The following is an 18,773-nucleotide window of genomic DNA, read 5'->3' as shown; positions in this document are numbered from 1 at the left end:
GGTCACCCTGGTTGTCATGGAAACCACCAGCTGAGCCAGAGATCATATGAGAGTGCCACTACTCTTTTTATACAGGTTTGCTTAAACTGATAATTCACTGATGCATATAGCTAACAACACCTTACAGGGATTAACAGTAACCAATCAGATAGCGACCTCTCTTTGATGAAATTCCCACACAATAGTACTGTCTATGAGCTGGCCTGTGGGGGGATTTAGTGGATAAAGAGAGCGTTAGACAGAGAGAGTGTCTGTGTGACAATATATGCTGAGGTGTGTTTTGAGCATTATCCATTTTCCCTTTGTGACTAGTCACCCAACCACACAGCTGACGTAGCCAGAATCAAAACAGACAAGAGTCAGGCTTTCAGTTTGAAACATAAAGGTATGTTTGTGTGTGTGTACTGTTAGGAGTAGAATGAAGTACGTGAATCAGGGCAGAAGAGTAGAGTGGAGAACAGTGCAGAAGAGAACAAGTATAGTGAAATGGAGCAGAGCTGCACCAAGTTTAAACATGTATATGGAATGGAACAGAAAATATTGAGCACACCACTGAACAGTGACGGGGATAGAAATGAATGAGTTTATTAGAGAAGTGGTGGGGTAAAGCACTCTATTTGGTAAAGTACCTGGTGGAGCACAGCTAGCCCTACGAGTGAAGCTTCTTTTCTCCCGACCTCCTCTCCTCCTTCCTCCTGCTTTTAGCTCCATCTCCTTGCTGCAACACACAAATACACACACACACATACGAGTGAGACAAGACCAATTTCAGAACCCCACATCCTGAGAGGCATCCTGGCAAGCAGTACGAAACATTTATGCACTCACTAACTGTAAGTCGCTCTGGATAAGAGCGTCTGCTAAATGACTAAAAAATGTTTTAAAAAATGTAACCCAACACAGCAACCTGAAAACCGCAACCCGAGTGCAGCTAGACCAGAGATAAGCAACATGTGAGATTATTTAATATTAGCAACCTGAAACCATCAACCTGAAAGCAGTAAACCACACCACAGAGGCAAATGTTAGCACCACACACTCAGATAGCAGGACAACGTGAAGTGAAATCACACAAAGTTCTTGAGGCATAGTGAATGTTTAAATTCCTGGAAAAAAAGAATAGCCCAGAGGAGTTGTATTACCACAAACAAATGAGATGTATATGTGTCAGGGCAGAGCGCACCTTGTTCATGCCAGAACAATCCGTTTTCCAATTCAATGTGGGCCACAAACAATAGCTGGAACATATTCAGCATCCTAGTCATTGAGCACTCATGCATGCACGCACACAGAGACACACAGACTGGCAGACACTCAAACAGACACACACACACACTGGTAACATTAGCCGCAGAACTCCACGTCAAATCCCACGACCACATCCTGAGTTAAGGTCCAAAGGTTCCGACACGCCTGTTTTCTGTTCAGGCTCAGAACCCTAGAACCCCCTTGGGGCAACCCTCTATGCGGCCCATTCCGTCGTCATGCCAACCTCTAGCTCCTCCTCCAGTAAGAAAGGGCAAGGCCATTGGTCTCCTCGGTCCCACCTCCCCCTGTCCCTGCCCTGGTCGTCAGGCATGGACACCCGCCTGATGACTTTTCTGATGACCTGGGAAAGGGGAGGAGATAATGATCATGGTCAAGAAGGAGAGGGTATGGCCGGGATACACACACAAACACAAGTGGATAGGGTTCAGGAAGGTTTGGGAGGAGAGTTTAGAGGATGCCTTGAGAAGGTGGGTATGAGAAATCAGAGGTGTATTTTTAGGAAGAGGGGTAAATCAGAGTGAAGGCAGAGGCAGATAGTTACTTTTCTAGTGATGATGTTACCGTCTTCATCAGTAAACTGCTCTTCTGTCACTGATTCGCCAGGAATATTCTTCGCCTGTTCTCCCTGTAAGTGCTCATGGTTAGGACTACAATCATAACTGGTCCAAATTCACTTCAGCCAGTGTAACAGCAAACCACTAACACACTTTGCAGCAACAGCACCATCAAACTGCAAGCAAACCTCTAGAGACAGAATATTTTAGAATTCCCAGAGAGATGTTGAGTGAAACGATAACTAAATGAATGTGACATGTCCCTTTAAATGCCATCACAGAGGCAACAGTGAAACACAAAATGTTCCTTGATTGAAAACATGAAAGCAGGTTACCAGGCCAGGACACACTACACACTCGCGCACACACACACACACTTCAAACACACATTTCAGAAGTTTCCTTTTTCTCCCACTGATAGCTGTCAGTTAAGCGAGCCACACCAGTCCACTGCACACCAGAGGCAAACCTAGATTAACCATCTATCGCCAAACCTAAACCAAACCTTCACCCAGTCTCAGCAGGGTACCTTAAGAATGACCCGGCGCCGAAACACCCTGGTGGTGACGGTTTGTTCCTCATCAGAGCCGGACTCACTAAAACGCTGGTGAAGAGTGCAGTTAAGCAACATTACAGACAGTGAGAAGGAGATGTAGAAAACACACAAAAAAAGCAGGCGAGAGAAAATGTGTTAGCGTCACACAATCCCAAGGTTCTTCTGACATCAATAACAATAAACATCTGGAAAAAAGGGTCAAGTTAAATTTACAGTCAACCAGTTGATTTGAAAGAATGGACATCCAGTTCATGTCACTGTAAAAAGAAACAACAGGGATGTATCTGATGAGCCGTATTCACTGTAGTAGACACACATTCTACAAAAACATTTACAGTACAGTATCTTGCATAATCATTGCAATTACCTGGACTTTCTTCTCAAACACAAGTGTGCCTTCTTCCTTCCCATGTCCTGTTCTTCCGTTGGCTGAGTCCTGCGATACAGGAAGTGACCCGTCCTGAGGTGGTAGCTCCGTGTGATCGCCATTGTGCCTGGACCTCCCTGGCTCCCCTCTAGAGGAAGAGGTGATGGAGTCACTGGAGTTCTCCTGGCTATGGGGAGAGATTGAGAGAAAGAGTAAGGTTGAGACTAAGATTGCAACTCTGATTAATGGTTTAGGATTACAATTCAGAGAACATTGATTATGATAAAGCTCAATATTGAGAATAGGATGGGGTTGGTATCAAATGTACTGATTAAATTGTTTGTGACAAAGGCAGATTATGAAAAAAAAGACTGAGGCGAAGATATTGAATCCCAGTTGCAGATTTACATGAAAGTGTATTTATACTTCATCCTTAGCAGTGAAGGAATAATTTTGTTTTGTTTACCTATTTTCCTGGCGGTCTAGCAGGTCTGAGCTCACACTGCGGCCGGGTGTGGGCGGCTCCACGTTGACGCTGGATGTCTCACTGTGCCAACCTGGAAGTGAACACACGTCTTTTTCTGCCTGCTGCACCTGACTGAGAATCTCCTGAACCCTGGCCTCCGTCATCTCCTCGCCCTCCTCCTCCTCCTCTGAGCCTTCCTTCAAATGAATATCCTCCAACAGCGACTTTAACTTGTCTTCTGTCATCTCATCTTCGTCTCCATCCTCTTCCTCGGTGGAACCAGACACTCCCTGCTCCCCCAATGCCTCAGCCCCATTCTCTGGCTCCTTACCCCACTCCAACACCATCTTATTATCCCCCTCTTCCGCCACCTCAGCCCCATTCTCTCTTTCCTTTTCCCTCTCTTCCACCACTTTATCCCCCTCTTCCACCATCTCACCTGCCTCTACTACTTCCTCACCACCTCCCTGTGCAACCTCCTCAGCCCCTGCCTGTCTGCTGTCCTCCTGCTGTGCTTGCCCAGGTGATGATGGGGAGGATGATGATGATGATGATGATAAGGAGACTTGCTCTTTGACCTCTTTTTCTACTTCACACTGTTCAGGGGAAGCGAATGACATCTGTTGGAGGCTTATGTCCACTTCCCTTTTCTCTTCTTCCACTATTAGCACCTGGTCACCTTCAGCCATTCCCGTGTTGCTGGCAGTGGTGGGATCTAAGTCAAGGGTGAGAATGGACAGGGACAGCTCACAGGGTCTAGAAGGGCTCCTAGTGGAGGTGTCAGGCTCCACACTAGGCTCCATGTGTTCGGTCCAGGGCTCGGACTGGGTGAGGATGAGGATAGGAGGGTCTGGGTGGAGCTGGACAGAGGTAGGGTCGGGGTCAATGGTGAGGGTAGGGGGTTCAGAGTGGAGCTCCGTGAAGGAAGGGTCAGAGTGCAGTTGGGCAGGGGACTGCAGCTCTGCTAGGATGCTGTGATAATCTGTTGGGATATGATATACGCACATGGAAGCACATGACACAAGGAATCCCACATAAACCACACACTACATGGACTGAGTGACATGGACAATGGCACAGAGACTGACTATAGAGCATGCAACAAAACACCCACTAATTATGGTGACACTCAGAGGGGACACTGGTGTCATGAATCATCAGCACAATATGCAGCACTTTTGATTCACTTGAGAGCTACCTTAGAGAAACCCAACGTAAAAATGGTATAAAACAAATTATATTTACACTGATGAAAACAATTAATACTTATGTCTGTCACAGCTTTTAACAGTTTTATGACAAGTTAGTTTTCTTCTATTAAAGGGATGGGTTCATATGCAGCCTTTGAAATGGGATAAGAAAACAAAACAGAAATAATCAAAGTAAGGAATGCTAGGAATAGGAATTTTCATATGTGCAATGAGTGGGTTTTATTAGTTCAGATTTGAGTGGGTGTTCAGTCATGCTCACACAGAAAATATGAAAGAGGATAGGAGGGGGCCTAGATGAAGATTTCTAGGGTAGAGGGGTCGATGCGAACCCAAGAGGGAGGAGCAGTAAGAGAAGGTATGGGGGAAACACAGGGACACTGACACGCAGGACAGGGGGACAGGGAACGGATGGGAGGGGAGGAAGGGCCAGGACTAGGGCAGCGAGACCCTGCAGGTGATATTAGGGGGAGGACGGCAAAGGAGATGGGGGAGACAGAACGGGACGAAGGGGGAAATGGGGTTTCTAAGGATTCAAGACTGGGGGACTGGCATAGGGTCACATAGGGAGACAGATGGGGGGTGGGATTAGAAGAGAGGGCTGTGGCGTCCCCTGTGGGTTTAAGACTTGGTGACTGAGGAGAAGATGAAGGAGTCAGCTGGTGTATGGGAGTAGAGGATAGGGGTGTAGGTTGACTGGGTTCCCCAGTGGGTTGAGCCTGAGGACTCGAAAACTGAGCATTGAGGGAGATACTTGGAAGGGATGAGGGAGAGAGCTGGGGCATGGGAGTAGAGGACAGGTGTGTGGGTTGACTGGGGTCCCCAGTGGGTTGAAGACTTGGAGACTGGGGGATAAGAAGGAGACATGGAAGAGGAGAGGGAGCTGGATCGGGTGGTGGGGATGGGTGTAAATGTGTGAGGTCCATGAGTGAGACAGAGGATTCATAACATGGGGATCGGTGGTGTGGGGGTGTGGGCATAGTAAGGGAGAGAGGTGTGGAGGTCTGCAAGACCAAGAATGAGTCAGGGTTTAGGGAATTATTCTTAATCGATGAAGAAACTGGGAATGCAGAGATGGAGGTGCTCTCATGAACAACAAAGCATGCTACTGGTGAGGACACGCAACGATAAAAGAGAAACAAAGACACACAAAAAAATCTAACAAAATACTAAAACATAATTAGCAAGACAAGAAGATGATGAAGAAGAGGACAGAAAGGTGATTTTGAGAGATTAGGTGGCAGGGAAGGGAATGGGGAAGTGCAGAGATGACAGCACAATACTCTTAATAAGCAGTTAAGAGCTGTTATAAGCTGCCCTGGAGATTAGGCTGTGGAGATGGACGAGAGCATAAGGGGAAGAAGGTAGTCTGGTTTCACAGAGGAGGAAGCTCTGTCATTCTATCCGGGGAGGGCTCAGAGGAACTGGAGGTAGACTAGAGAACTAGACAGATCTAGAGCTATAGATGAACAGAGTACAACAGACTGTCTGTTGAGTTTATGGCTACTCAATGCATTAGGGAACAAAGGGTTTATACAGTAGTGTCCTGTTGAAGGTACAAGGTAATCAGGTAAAAGCAGTGTGTTATAGCATGCAACTGGTTAGCGTTATGGATAGTTTTAGTGTTTGTCATCAATTCATCTTTCAAAACCCTTGGAGCACAAATGCAATTTGATTTTCAGAGGGCTTAAATAATATAAAAGGTAATGTCAATCAAGACATCTCTAGAAAATCTTTGGGCTTAACATGCTACCCTCATCATCAGGGTTGATTGGTGTCAATTTAATAGTAACCCAGTCATTTCAGAAAGTGAATTAAAATACATTTCCTGAATTAACTAAGTTAAAAGTGAACCCATGGGATTCTGCATGCTAACATTTCCTCACACTCATTTCGAGTGCATGTCAGAAAATGGTTAGACAGAAACTGAAAAATAAAAGCAGAAAACTAAGGGTCAGACATCACCCTATCTAAGATAGGGTACTGTAGTCGCTATAGGCAAATTGCATTCAATAGTATTGCCAGGCAATTTGTTCTTATTTTTGCTACTGTTGTAAGGCAAAAACAAAAGAGGTGGCAGGAGAGGTAAGAGGTCAGCTAGATGGAGCTAAACTTTACCATCAGCCTGATCCAGGTAAACAGCGTTATCATCGGCAAAACTTCTCGTGCCTGAAATGTTACCATAGTCAAATATCGGCCCCTCCAGTAAAGTCACAATATCCATCCGATTGACTTTGGTCAGCACTCCAGTTAAGGCGTCTGCTGTAAGAAAAACAGACAATAGAAAGTCAGTCAAACAAAGACACTGTTTGTTGTACAATATGACAGTTGTCTGAACAATATGCACTGTTCCTTAATCAATTCCTTGTCATTGTCATAACTCTTACAAGGTAAATAGTTCACTATCACACTGCAGTGGGTGAAGGTGAAAAAAGGGTTGCCGTATTCTTCTCTTGTACAAGGAGACTAGGCCAAATGACATTTTCCTGTACTAAACATAATGTCCTTAGTAGGAGCATGAACATAATGTGACTTCATATTCAGCTGAAAGACAGCTGCACTAGGAATCTTAACAAAGATAGAGGCCATTCTGCTTCTACATAAGTCCTTTCAATGTCATTCAGTATGAGGCAGAGAGAGGGAGTTCAGAAGGAGAGAGGGATAAGAGAGGTAGTGAGGCCTTTTATGCACATGGAAAAGTACAGTAGCGAGGTACTCTGTAGTACACAATCATACAAGTGTAATAGAGTGAGACATGATAGAAGAGAAAGCCACAGGGGGTAGAAATACTTATGGGAGAAGGAGAGACACTCACTCGTTGCGTTTTTACCGTCCCGGCTGACCCATTTCTTTAGCAGCATGAAGCTCTGAGCTGTCAAGGAGTTGGGGTTCTCCACTCGGATGTGGTTGATCTCATCGACAGAAAAGTTCATTTCCCGAGCCAGCTCTGAAAACGCATCCAAAAATACATTACATCACAACAGTTCAGTGTTAATTTTGGCAATCGTTTTAGGATTTAGTCTAGTCTTAGTCATTTTGACTCAAATATCATTAACCTTTTACTGCAGTGGGCTAAATCAGGGTAACACAGAGTGTTTCTTGGTAGTCTTAAATCTACTTTGAAACAAAAGTATACACCTCACACACATAGTTAAGGGCTTAAAAAAAAGACAACTGTACCATGTCAGATATAGAGTTGAAATGTATTCCATTTTGAGTTTGCATCCCAATATTACACTTTATATACATCACAGAAGACTGAAATATTTAAAAACAAGTTTATGAATTATGAAATTATGAAAAATATTAATAACATTCCACTCATAAGGCCACTAGAGGGCAATTCGGTCATTTGACAGCAGCAAAGATTTTTTAGGTCACTAATTATTTAGTTACTGTCAAAATGACCAAAACAGTAGGCCATTTTAGTCCACCACCCAAAGGACATCTAGCCAACATGACACAACTGTGGGAAGCAACTGGGTCCACATTAACTCAAAATAAAGTTATTCACCCAGTCAGATATAGTGTAGTGGCAAGAGGAATTTAGTCAATCAATTGTTTGCTGTCCCTTTTCCTTTCTTTTTGTGCCACCAAATGTTACTTTGCATATAGGCTACTGGTTATGTTACCAGGGCCACGTTCTGTTGCAAAACGTTCTCGAATGTTACAGATAGAAATGCCATGAATAGAGCCGACGTTATTCCTTATGTCAGAGAGGCATGTTTGTTCTACATAGCATATATATTTTTTTATTTAACCCCTTTTTTATCCCCAATTGGTAGTTACAGTCTTGTCCCATTGCTGCAACTCCCGTATGGACTCGGGAGAGGCGAAGGTCGAGCGCCATGCGTCCTCCGAAACACGACCCGTCAAGCCGCACTGCTTCTTGACACACTGCTCACTTAACCTGGAAGCCAGCTGCACCAATGTGTCAGAGGAAACAGCCACAAGGAGTCGCTAGAGCGCGATGGGACAAGGACATCCCAGCCGGCCAAACCCTCCCCTAACCCGGACGACGCTGGGCCAATTGTGCGGTGTCTCATGGGTCTCCTGGTCGCGGCTGGCTGCGATACAGCCCGGGATCGAACCCGGATCTGTAGTGACGCCTCTAGCACTGTGATGCAATGCCTTAGACAGCTGTGCCACTCGGGAGGCCTACATAGCATATTTCTATCTGAACTTTTCAAAATGTTGTTTCCTGCTGAATGCACGCCAGGTTGTTAGCTACATCTAACTAATTAGCTAAAATGCTAAAGTTGTCCCTGATGAGATTCAAACTCGCAACCTTTGGGTTGCTCGACATTTGCGTTATACGCCCACCCACCCTGACCAACCACCCATAAGTAACCATCTGTCTTATGTAACCATACCAAACGTAACATATCATACTAATTTGAGTGTCCCGGATGGACATTTACTATGTTACATTTAGTCTATGAGACCAGGCTGGTTAGCTACTAGGAAGCAAGAGAGTCGCCTGCACGATGTGTATAATCGGAGGCGGAACAGCCGGGGCGGAGCCTGTCTGACTGTCTGCCCACACTCATCGCTTGCTATCCCGCAGCTCAGCAGATGATGTAGGCTGTATGTACCGGGTGTGGCTCGTCCTTCCCACTGCTGAACAGAACTGCGCTGCATATCTGTGCTGTTAATATTAATTATGCTTATCACTGAAAAGCTCTCAATCGCTCCAAAAACTCTTGTCCTGTCCACTTAGAGGTCCGATTTTAGTCACAAAGATAATTTTGTCTCGTCTCGTTTTAGTCAACTGAAATGAAAAGCCATTTTCGTTTAGTTATAGTTTTTTCTAGGTCTATTTAGTCAATTATAGTCTCGTCAATTACCACAGAAAAATTTGTGTTTAACAAATATTTTAGGTCACTATTTTTGTTGACGAAATGAACACTGCATCAGTTCAAGGCATCCATTTCTGTACATGAATGAGTATGCAGAGCTGAAGTGTAATAAGAGCATCACTCTGTAGAGGGCCCTGTTTCCTCACAATAATATCTGTGTTGTTTTCTTGAGAGAGGGGAAAGCAGGAGGATAGGCAGCCATGAAGCCAGATGGTACTGAGACCAGGGAGCACTATTTCCTTACCAGTCCAGCTAAGTCCCAGGTGGTCGGCCACGATGGCCATCCGCAGGTCTGTTCGCTCACAGGGACTCTGAGGACCTAAAGGGCAGAGATAATTTAAATAATCAACACTGTTCAGTACCTTTTCTACTGACTGAAATAGGAGTACAGAGGACTCTTTTCTTTTCTGGCCAAGCGTGGTATTTTTCAAATTATATAAAAGCATACTGAGTGTTTTGCAGCCTCTCCTCTGTGTTTGATATATACATATTTAATCAACAGGTTTACTGTAAATGTACATTTTATTATTCAATGGCTTGTTTAGGCTTCAGATTTAGTTTCCTGAATGGCAAGAAAAGGCAGAATAGACACTATATGATGGACTACAGTGTGTTATTTGGACACAGGTGCTCTGTGAATGTTTGTGAATATGTATCCTCTAAGCAGGCAGTAATTGTCATAAGAACCATACAAACAAAATAAAGTAAAAATGGGTCAAGAGTCATGTACTCTTAGGAACTCTAGGGTGGATTCATAGTTCTTAATGGGACTACACAGTACACATGCGGACAACCTTTCTGTTTTTGCTAAGGCGAATTAGCTCAGAGACACAACTTGACCATGAAATAGAATAAACTATAACTGCAGTTTTCAGTAGCCACCCTGCACAGACAGACAGATAGACAGACTCAGTAGCCTTCAACAGGAGACTGGCTGTGCCAGTGCACCAGTCACTACTCTGGCATGCTGAGGTATCTGACAACTAAGGGGTTGGGGGGAGGAGGAGAGTCTGACAAGGACAAGTACAGTACATAGATGACGATGACAGAATGACAGCTACTGTTTGAAGAATAAACACGCCACAGGCAATCAATCACAACGACTTCATGCAACTAAGGTTTTAACAAGTGTGAAAGTTTTACAAACTAGGCTTGATCTCCGCGACGGGGGGCGCCCGAGGCCCCGCAACCTGACTGCCCTCCTTCCCACCAGTCCGCCTACTCCTCCTGCTCCTCTCACTGCCGGAGGCCCTGTCGACCTTTGCCCTTACGGACAAGCCCCCGGCCTCAGCTCTCGAGCCTCTACCAGACCTCGACGAGCGGGAGGGCTGAGAGGGGTCCGACAGAGAGGTGCTCCTGGAGGTGCTGTCTTCCTCGGACTGTTCTCCCTGTGTCTTTTTCTCTTCGTCTGATAGGCGGTCGGCCAACTTTAGCGTCTCCCCGCTAATGCCCTTAAAGTACTCGATGGTGCGTTTACAAACCTCGTTGGCGTTCTCCCTACTCGTCTCACCTGATGAGCTAACCTGAGACCTGTCTTTGATGGGCAACCTGGAGGGAAACTGTATAGCTACTCTTTCCCTGGTAGACTGAGTTGTTACCTGCACTGATATTGGGGAGCTGGTTGTGCTGCTCTTTTTAATGTCTTTGATTGGGATTCTAGACCTGGGCTCTACTTTGGCAATGACAGGCTCTGCTCTTCTCCTGACCTCAGCCTTGACAACCTGTTTGGGTTTTTGCTTCCCTATTGCTGTGCCTTGTGTATGAAAAGACCACCCTGGCGCTTTGACAGGCAGCCTAGACTTTTGCTGCTTCGCCTCAGCTTCCTTGATGGCTTCACTTTGTCTTTGTTCAGCCTGAACACTGTTTTCTTCTACTCTCTCTAGAGTATCTCTACAGAACAAAGCTTCAATCCTACTGGCTTTCTGGAGAGTGGGTTCAGAAGATGACTGCAAATTAAACACCACACTGCCACACTGTATATAGTTAGCCAGGACGCTTGAGGACTCAAGGTTATTGTTGTTATTGCAGTTCTCTGCAGGGTAATCTCTTCTTTCTGACAGCGTTGGATATGTATATCCGCTAAACTGACTACCCACTGACTGGTTTTCCAAGCCAATGTATTCTGACATCTGACTTTCTGACATCTCTGCCTTACAATCTGTGTGATCCCCTGAGTCTTTATTCACTGTAATGGCTATTCCCATCTTAATGGGGGTGCGTAATTTGGGGTCAACTTTAGAGGTCGTAATCGTGCATGAGGATGTGGTCTCGGCTACAGTGTCAGCAGAAGGCGCATCGGTACAGCCAGTGTCAGAGCCAGTCTGTGCAGGGCTGCACTTTGCTGATGTGCTGCTGTCTGTGGCAGTCTCTACCTTCACCCCTTCACCCCTCTCCCCTGTTTTTGACTGAGAGGTAACTACCCCCGGACTCTTGCCCCCTCTCCCCTTGTCCCCTGATTTCCCATCAGAGGAATGCTCACCAATCTGGAAAAATTGAAGCCTCTCTTCAACAAAGTCCCGCTTGCTCATGTCAATTGCACCACTGCGGGTCATCTCAAACATCTTCCCCTCGTGGAAGGGGAAAGGGTTAGGCTCGCTAGTCGGTGTGCTCTCATCAGTCGGGGTTCTAGCAGGGGTAGTGTCTGGAGTGGTGGCTTGCGATTTGTCCTCCACAGACAAACCGAAAGGCTTGAGATCTTCTTCTCTCGCTTTTGCATCAAAAACTCCTTCTCCCCCTTTGCTTGACCAGGGGTCAAAATCTAAGCCTTTCGTGGCGACTGTTTTGAAGGTTGAGTTTAGCTCCTCTTCGAGTTGATAGCCAAAATAGTTATCTGCAAAGTCTTGTCTATCGCCCTGTCTCTCTGGATGTCTTCCCTCAAGAGTGTAGTCTTTTTCATCTCCTGTGTTTTGGTCTGAGTTTGCTTTCCCATTATCCCCTCCATCCTCACTTGGTGTTTTCTCCTCCTCTATGACTTCAAGCTTTGATTGACTAAAGGAACGATCACATGTCTTGCCGTCATTGGACAGGCTTGATGTTTTAAGGTCTTGTTCACTCAACCCATCATCCTCATCTTGAAGGTCATAGCCATCGAGAGAGTCTATTTCAGTGGCATCTGTGTCATGAGAGAACTCAGCAGTTGTGGCTATGGAGCAGTCTGTGATTGACTGATCGTTGCCATTTTGCTCTAAGTCTACATCCTCTGCTTTTTCAACGCCATTAGTGCCTGACTCCTTGTTGTTTCTGTTCCTCTCAGGCTTTTGGGGTTTCTGATGCTTCTCTCCTTCCTCCTTCTCCTTCATCTTGAAGGTGTACTTTTTGTTGGGAATGGGATGGAAGACAGACTCATCATCGCTAGAGTCGCTGTCGTCTGCTCCAGGTGGAACAGGAGATGGAGGTTGAACCCTGATGATGGGCTCTGCAAGGAGGTGCCGATCATGCTCCTCTTGGAGGTTCACCTCCATCATCTCTGTCTCAGCCTCTGAGGAGGCACAAGACCCCCTCTTATCAGGGTCAGAATTCTCTGCCTCTAAAGGCGGAGGTGGGGGAAACTCAATGTAAGCGACTCTTTTCTCTTTGGGTCGTTTCAGTGTTTCCTGATTTCGGTTGGAGGGTTCTGATGAGGCAGGCTTGGTTTTCTTTGGCAGAAACTCCTTGTAGATGAATGTCTTTCCTTCATCTTCCTCAGACTCCTCTGCTATTGGAATGGGCATGCCAGGCATGTATCCAATCACGGAATCTGGCGTTCTGGAGGCAAGGCTCACCTCCTCAGAACTTGGTGTCTCAGGAGTAACAGGACTTTTGGCAGAGCTGTCCATGAAAGTAACTTGCTCTAGAGTGTCATCCTCTGGGCTGCCTTGAGGAGATGGGGGCTGTTTTTGTTTAACGGTATAAAGCGCTCCCCGTTTCTCATGCACTGTTCTGCTCTCGTGACTAACTATCTTTTTGTATGTTCCCAGCTGCCCAGCTGTTTCTTTTTCGTATTGCTTGCCCACTTGGATGCTAACATAAACTGGCAAAGGTTTGATGTCTTTGAAACCCTCAGTAACAACTACAGGGGTTACGTTTTCTATGTACTCTACTTGGTCGCTATCTATACCATTACACACTACAGTTGACTGACTACTATCAAAAGTATCAGATGATTTTTCTACTGATGAGCCATTTGTAGATTTGTTGTCTTCAGAGCTGCTGTGTAACCTATTTCTAGCTAAAGTAGGTATTTGTGACCCTGCCCTTTCACACAGTTTAACATTGGTATCACATTTTAATGAAGTGGATTGATGATTCTCTGAGAAACTAGACGGCATTCTAACAGGAATTTGCGATTCCGAGTTTTTTTTTGGACTACCGGTACGTACATCAATACTATTTGGGTTTTCTCGGACCATTATTTTCTTGGTTGTCTCTTCTTTTCTGGCTATTCCATCTCTAAAACCCTGCAGTTCTCTTTGTGAATTGTGGTCATTGCCATGCGCATCTTGATCTAAAGTGTGGGCTAGTTTTGACACTTGGGGTTTATAGTTTCCATTTCCATGACATTCCCAAGTTTTGAAGGACTTTTTTTCTTCCTGTTCATTTCCGTTTGTGCCGTGTTTAGGAGATGAGTAAATATACCTATTAGCACTGGGGCTTTGTCCACTAGATCCTCTTACCTCACTTTCTAGAACCTTCCTGGTACATGCTGGACTGTCTGGTGATTTGGGGATATTTGAGCCTGCAAAAACTTGATACACAGGCAACTTACTTTCCTGGAGTTTTCTTACTGGGGGATTTGACGTTTGTCCCCATTGTGGACCCGTATCTTGCTTTTGAGCCTCTTGTTCAAATTGTAGCCTAACAGCGCTGACTTTGGAGGATGACATTTGAAAAGGTTTAGAGGCATCACCCGCATTGCCCTGTGAGATGCCATCCCCTGGTTTTCTATTGTCATCCTTATATTGTAGCAGCACTCTCCTCTCTGGGCTGCTTGGTAAACTAGCACATTTTCTATCATTGGAGCCAAACCTGTCTCTGAAACGGTCTCTACATTCTTCACCACTGCTCCCATTCCTGTATGCTGATCTTTCAGGACTGCTGTGCGTAGAGCTAGGCCCAGATCGTGTTTCCCTAAAGTCGGACCTACGGGACTTTTTCTCAGGGGACGAAAGCTCATCGTTCAGTTTCTCTGTCTTATCACGAAAAAACTGAGAGACTTCGCTAAGCTTTTCCTCTGCTTCCTTAACAGTTCTATCTACTCTGTCTTCATATATCAGCTTTTCTCTATTCTTGCTCTGTCTGTCATCAGTGACACGCATCCAAATAGAGTGCTTTGGGCTACCAGGTTCTGAGGAATACTGCAACAGTGTTAGTTTGTCAAAGTTATCGTCTACATTGGTAATTTGACCTGATTTGTCTGTGTTTGATGACCTCAAAATATATTCTTGCCTTGATCCACTAGACCTTCCCTGACTATAACGGCTCCTATCTGGGGAGTGAAAACGAGACCTGTCCCTTAAATACTCCTCAGTGTCAGAGTAAGACGAGTCTGGTTTCTCAGAGAGGAGCATTTTGTCTGCAAAGTTGTAGGACTCTCCTCTGAGTTCTGATGATTCATCATCATTATATTCCACAGAGTGCTGGCTGAGTAGCTTCAGGGTTTTGTACGAGTCGTCTGCCATGAGCTGTTCAGAGCTTGGACGACTGTCATCTTCCTGTGCCATGGGCGTGTTTACTCTTGAATACTCTAGGTAACAGGGGAGTGATTCTTCAGGCTCCTCCTCTCCCTGTCGTGACATTCCACTGTTCCCTTGGTAGAAGTACATCTCCTTCTCTGGGTGATTTTTTGTTTCCCGGATGATGACCTCAGTTGGTTCAGTTTTGTTGCCCTTTTCAATGTGAACCTCAATAATTCTTTCAACTTTGGGCTTTGAGCTGATATCCTCAAGAACTCTCTGTGATGTGTCATCATTTCCAGCCTTGTGCTCAAACAGTCCAGCAAGTTCTCTGGAGGGATCCCTGCCTGACTGGAAAGCTTTCATGATATCATGCACTGACATTGATTCTTCAATCCTCTCTGATGTATTCTCTTTACTCTGGGGTTTGTGGTACACCATTCGGGTGGTAGTCGTGATGTGGGTCTCTTCCTTAACTCGCATGCCCTTGCCCATTGAGTCATCGTCCGGGCTGATTTTCATCTGAAATGATTTAGTTTGGTCCACATTGGATGCATTCAGCCCTTTGGGTTCAGCATCAATGTATCTAACCGCCCTTGTATCCTCCATCATTGGTTGCTTGTTATCTTCAGGAGACTCATAGCTCCTAATAACATGAACAACCTCAGTCCTTGTCTCAGTGATTACTGGTGGAATATCCTGGAAAAGCGCCTTGGGTCCCATGCCTTCCGCACTCTGTGGGGCAGAGGGCGTCCTTTCACTCCTTGTCTCAAAGCCACTGTCTGAGAGGGGACTCTTGTCCTGGTCATGTGAGATGTCATCTGGAGATTCTAACATGGCATCAGGCCCAAATAGCACATCTGCTAGTTTACAGAGCTCCTTTTCTGAGGCAGAGGACCGCATGTTTGCGGGTGGCATTTTCAGCTTGTGCTCAGGTTTAAGCATACGTTTCTGTTTCTCCTCTCCTTCTCTTCTAAACTCGTCAGATCTATGCTTTACATCTGCAATTTTTGAGATAGAGCTACTGCCCATGTCATTTGTCAAGTAGTCTACTACCTTCGATAGATTGAAATCTCTGTCTGGTATAGTTTTAGTTTTGATTTGAGGGACCACTGTCTCATATCTTGGTGGATAACTCCAGTTGCTTTGCTGGGGATCCACTGGCACTTGTTTAGAGAACTGCACCTCATCTGTTGTATTTGTTTTAAAAGCTGTCTTGTTATCCTTGACCGCATCCTTGGTTAGTATCTCACTAACTTTGACCAGGTCCTGTTTCACTTTCTCTACAATTCTGTAAGGCTCCTCATCCTCTATTTTAGCCTCTTTGGGGGAGTCAGACTGGAAACCTTTGGAGGCTAAACTTGGTTCTGTTTGCAAGATGTTAGACATCCGTATCAAGTCCTCTTTCATTTCTGCCACGTCCTTCAGTATCTCTTGGCTGGAGGACAACGGGGATGAGGTGGTGGATTTTAGGGCAGACGGGGACATGAATAAGGGGGATTTGACAGGTGACAGAGTTCTGGCAAAGGAAGACTGGGCTTGAGAGTTTGTCTCAGCAGGCATAGTTTTTCGAGGGGACAAGAGGGCAGCAGCTGACTTTGACACCTCAGGGAGCTTTTTAAATTGGGGCTCTGGCAACACGTTTATAACTGAATACACTGGGACAGTCATTGTTCCAGATGTGACAGTGGTGTTAGAGTTTGGTGGGGACCTTAAAGAGGCATATAGGGAATTAGAGGCTGAGGATCTTATGGACTGGTAAGAGGATGACGCTGAGGAGGACATGGACTTGAGAGTGCCATATCCAGAGGCAGAGCAGGAATTGAAAGTCTTTTCAACCTCGTCAAAGGCTGCATTTACGCTTGTTGTTGCTGCATTGGTAGTTGCCTGTATCCTCTCCTGTAAGCTGTTGGAGAGTAGGGACGTGGGGGAGGAGGAGCGGTACTTTGTAGGGGATACTGTTCCATTGATCAGAGCTGCAGCACTAGGAGGACTGTTGGATTTAATTGGTGATGAGAGGGAGGAAAAGAGACTCCTTGAGGGTCTTGAGGGGTCTGCACTGGACCGGACAGAGGAGTGGCCAGGAACAGTTTTTATAGGAGAGGACGATGCTGTGGTACCAGTGCCCACAATGACACCCTTGAATGGCAGAGTTGAACTGTACATGTTCAGTGAGGATTTAGGGGAAGCAGGTGGGGTCATGGCGATTGATGACCTTTCTAGCAGACACCCTCCACCAGTGGTGATAGGAGAGGTTCTAGTAGACAATGCTGCCAGTCCCTTGATCGAAACATGGTCTGGAACGCTTCTGACTGGCGAGGACAGGAGACTGGGAGTGACCTGAACTGGGTACTGGGCCTGCTGAACTACAGTCTTTATTGGGGATGAAATGGTCCTGTACGACCTGATGGGAGAAGCTACGTCGCTGACTGACTTGATGGAATGTGCCGGTGAGCCGCCTATGTGGGACTTGATGGGGGACGCTGAGGTGATGGACCACACGGACTTCAGTGGAGAGGCAGTGGGCGTGTTGGACGATGAACTGGAGTGGGAACCGAACCCAGACTTGGCTTGCCCAGGGACGGAGACAGGAACAGCCGACCACGCCTGATAAGATCTCGTTGAAAAGACAGGTTTGTGAGTGTAGCCAGTAGGCTGTGTTCTCGGCGAGCTCCGATCAGTTGTTTCTTGAATAACCGAACCAAAGATTTAACATAAATTCAAGGAAAAATAATTGAAATAATAAAACAGAGAAACCAGAGAGAGAAAGTTGGAGTCAGTAAGGCCAATATTAATCAAAGCAGTAAGAATAATATAATTTATGCAACGTCAATTACTATCTAAACAAAGATGGGATGAAAAGTGATTATTTGAGGTCAATGATCTGTCATAAAATAGAACAGATACAAGACAACACACGATGAAGCATATGTGGCAACAAAATGCTTGAGATAACAGTGAAGAAACAATTTGAAACATACCAAGACAACAACACAACCATTCTATTGACCTTTGATGTGTTTTGTCTGTTTGCCGTTTTGCTACAGTGCCTTTTATATGTTTGGTGCACATCATGATCATATGTTTTCAATGCCAAAAATGACCCCACAATCCTTTTTGTAGATTATTAGTGCAATAATTGTCTCAAGGGTTCACTTACTGATTGGTTCACAAGAAATGAATGCCCTGAACAATCACAAAGTCAATACAAGTGAGGTGTTCTTCAAAATAATGAAAGAGATACAAGATAATAATTGTATTTGACATGAGGTTCAAAATCAATTTCAAAATAATAAATGAACATTTGGATGTTGCAATGCCAGTTGTTTTCACACAAATGTGATGAGACAAAAACAAGGAAAATATATTTCACAAAATGGAGAGGGTCTGCAAAGTATACAGAACAAAAATATAAACGCAACATGAAACAATTTCAAAGATTTTACTGAGTTACAGTTCATATAAGGAAATCAGTCAAATTCATTAGGCCATAATCTATGGATTTCACATGACTGGTCAGGGGTGCAGTAATGGGTGGGCCTTGGAGGGCATAGGTCCACCCACTTGGCAGCCAGGCCCACCCACTGGGGAGCCAGGCCCAGCCTATCAGAATTAGTTTTTCCACACAAAAGGGCTTTATTAAAGACAAAAATACTCCTCAGCACAACCCCCCCCCCCCCCCCCCCCCCCACAGACGATCCCACTGGTGTAGGAGCCGGATGTGGAGGTCCTGGGCTGGCGTGGTTACACGTGGTCTGCGGTTATGAGGCCGATTGGACGCACTGCCAAATTCTCTAAAACAACGTTGGAGGCAGCTTATGGTAGAGAAATGAAAATTCAATT

General features: G+C 45.4%; 1 protein-coding gene across 1 annotated transcript in view; it reads right to left on the bottom strand.

The window, feature by feature from the left end:
* LOC311130034 (ankyrin-3-like) overlaps nt 1–18,773 on the bottom strand; it is a 94,003-nt gene that overhangs the window by 2,401 nt on the left and 72,829 nt on the right. The window contains exons 37-46 of the mRNA XM_084162651.1: nt 10,427–17,617; nt 9,524–9,598; nt 7,236–7,367; nt 6,539–6,682; nt 3,213–4,194; nt 2,747–2,933; nt 2,353–2,427; nt 1,811–1,894; nt 1,493–1,609; nt 630–718 (exon numbers count right to left, since the gene is read on the bottom strand). Of these exons, the coding sequence (XP_084018777.1) occupies nt 650–718; nt 1,493–1,609; nt 1,811–1,894; nt 2,353–2,427; nt 2,747–2,933; nt 3,213–4,194; nt 6,539–6,682; nt 7,236–7,367; nt 9,524–9,598; nt 10,427–17,617 (9,056 nt within the window). The 3' untranslated portion in view covers nt 630–649. The remainder of the gene's footprint in view (nt 1–629; nt 719–1,492; nt 1,610–1,810; nt 1,895–2,352; nt 2,428–2,746; nt 2,934–3,212; nt 4,195–6,538; nt 6,683–7,235; nt 7,368–9,523; nt 9,599–10,426; nt 17,618–18,773) is intronic.

The sequence above is a fragment of the Coregonus lavaretus genome (assembly GCF_964263955.1).
Source record: "Coregonus lavaretus genome assembly, chromosome: 1".
Taxonomy (NCBI): Eukaryota; Metazoa; Chordata; class Actinopteri; order Salmoniformes; family Salmonidae; genus Coregonus; species Coregonus lavaretus.
The sequence above is the reverse complement of the archived record's forward strand: the minus strand, read 5'-3'. Positions and strand labels throughout refer to the sequence as shown.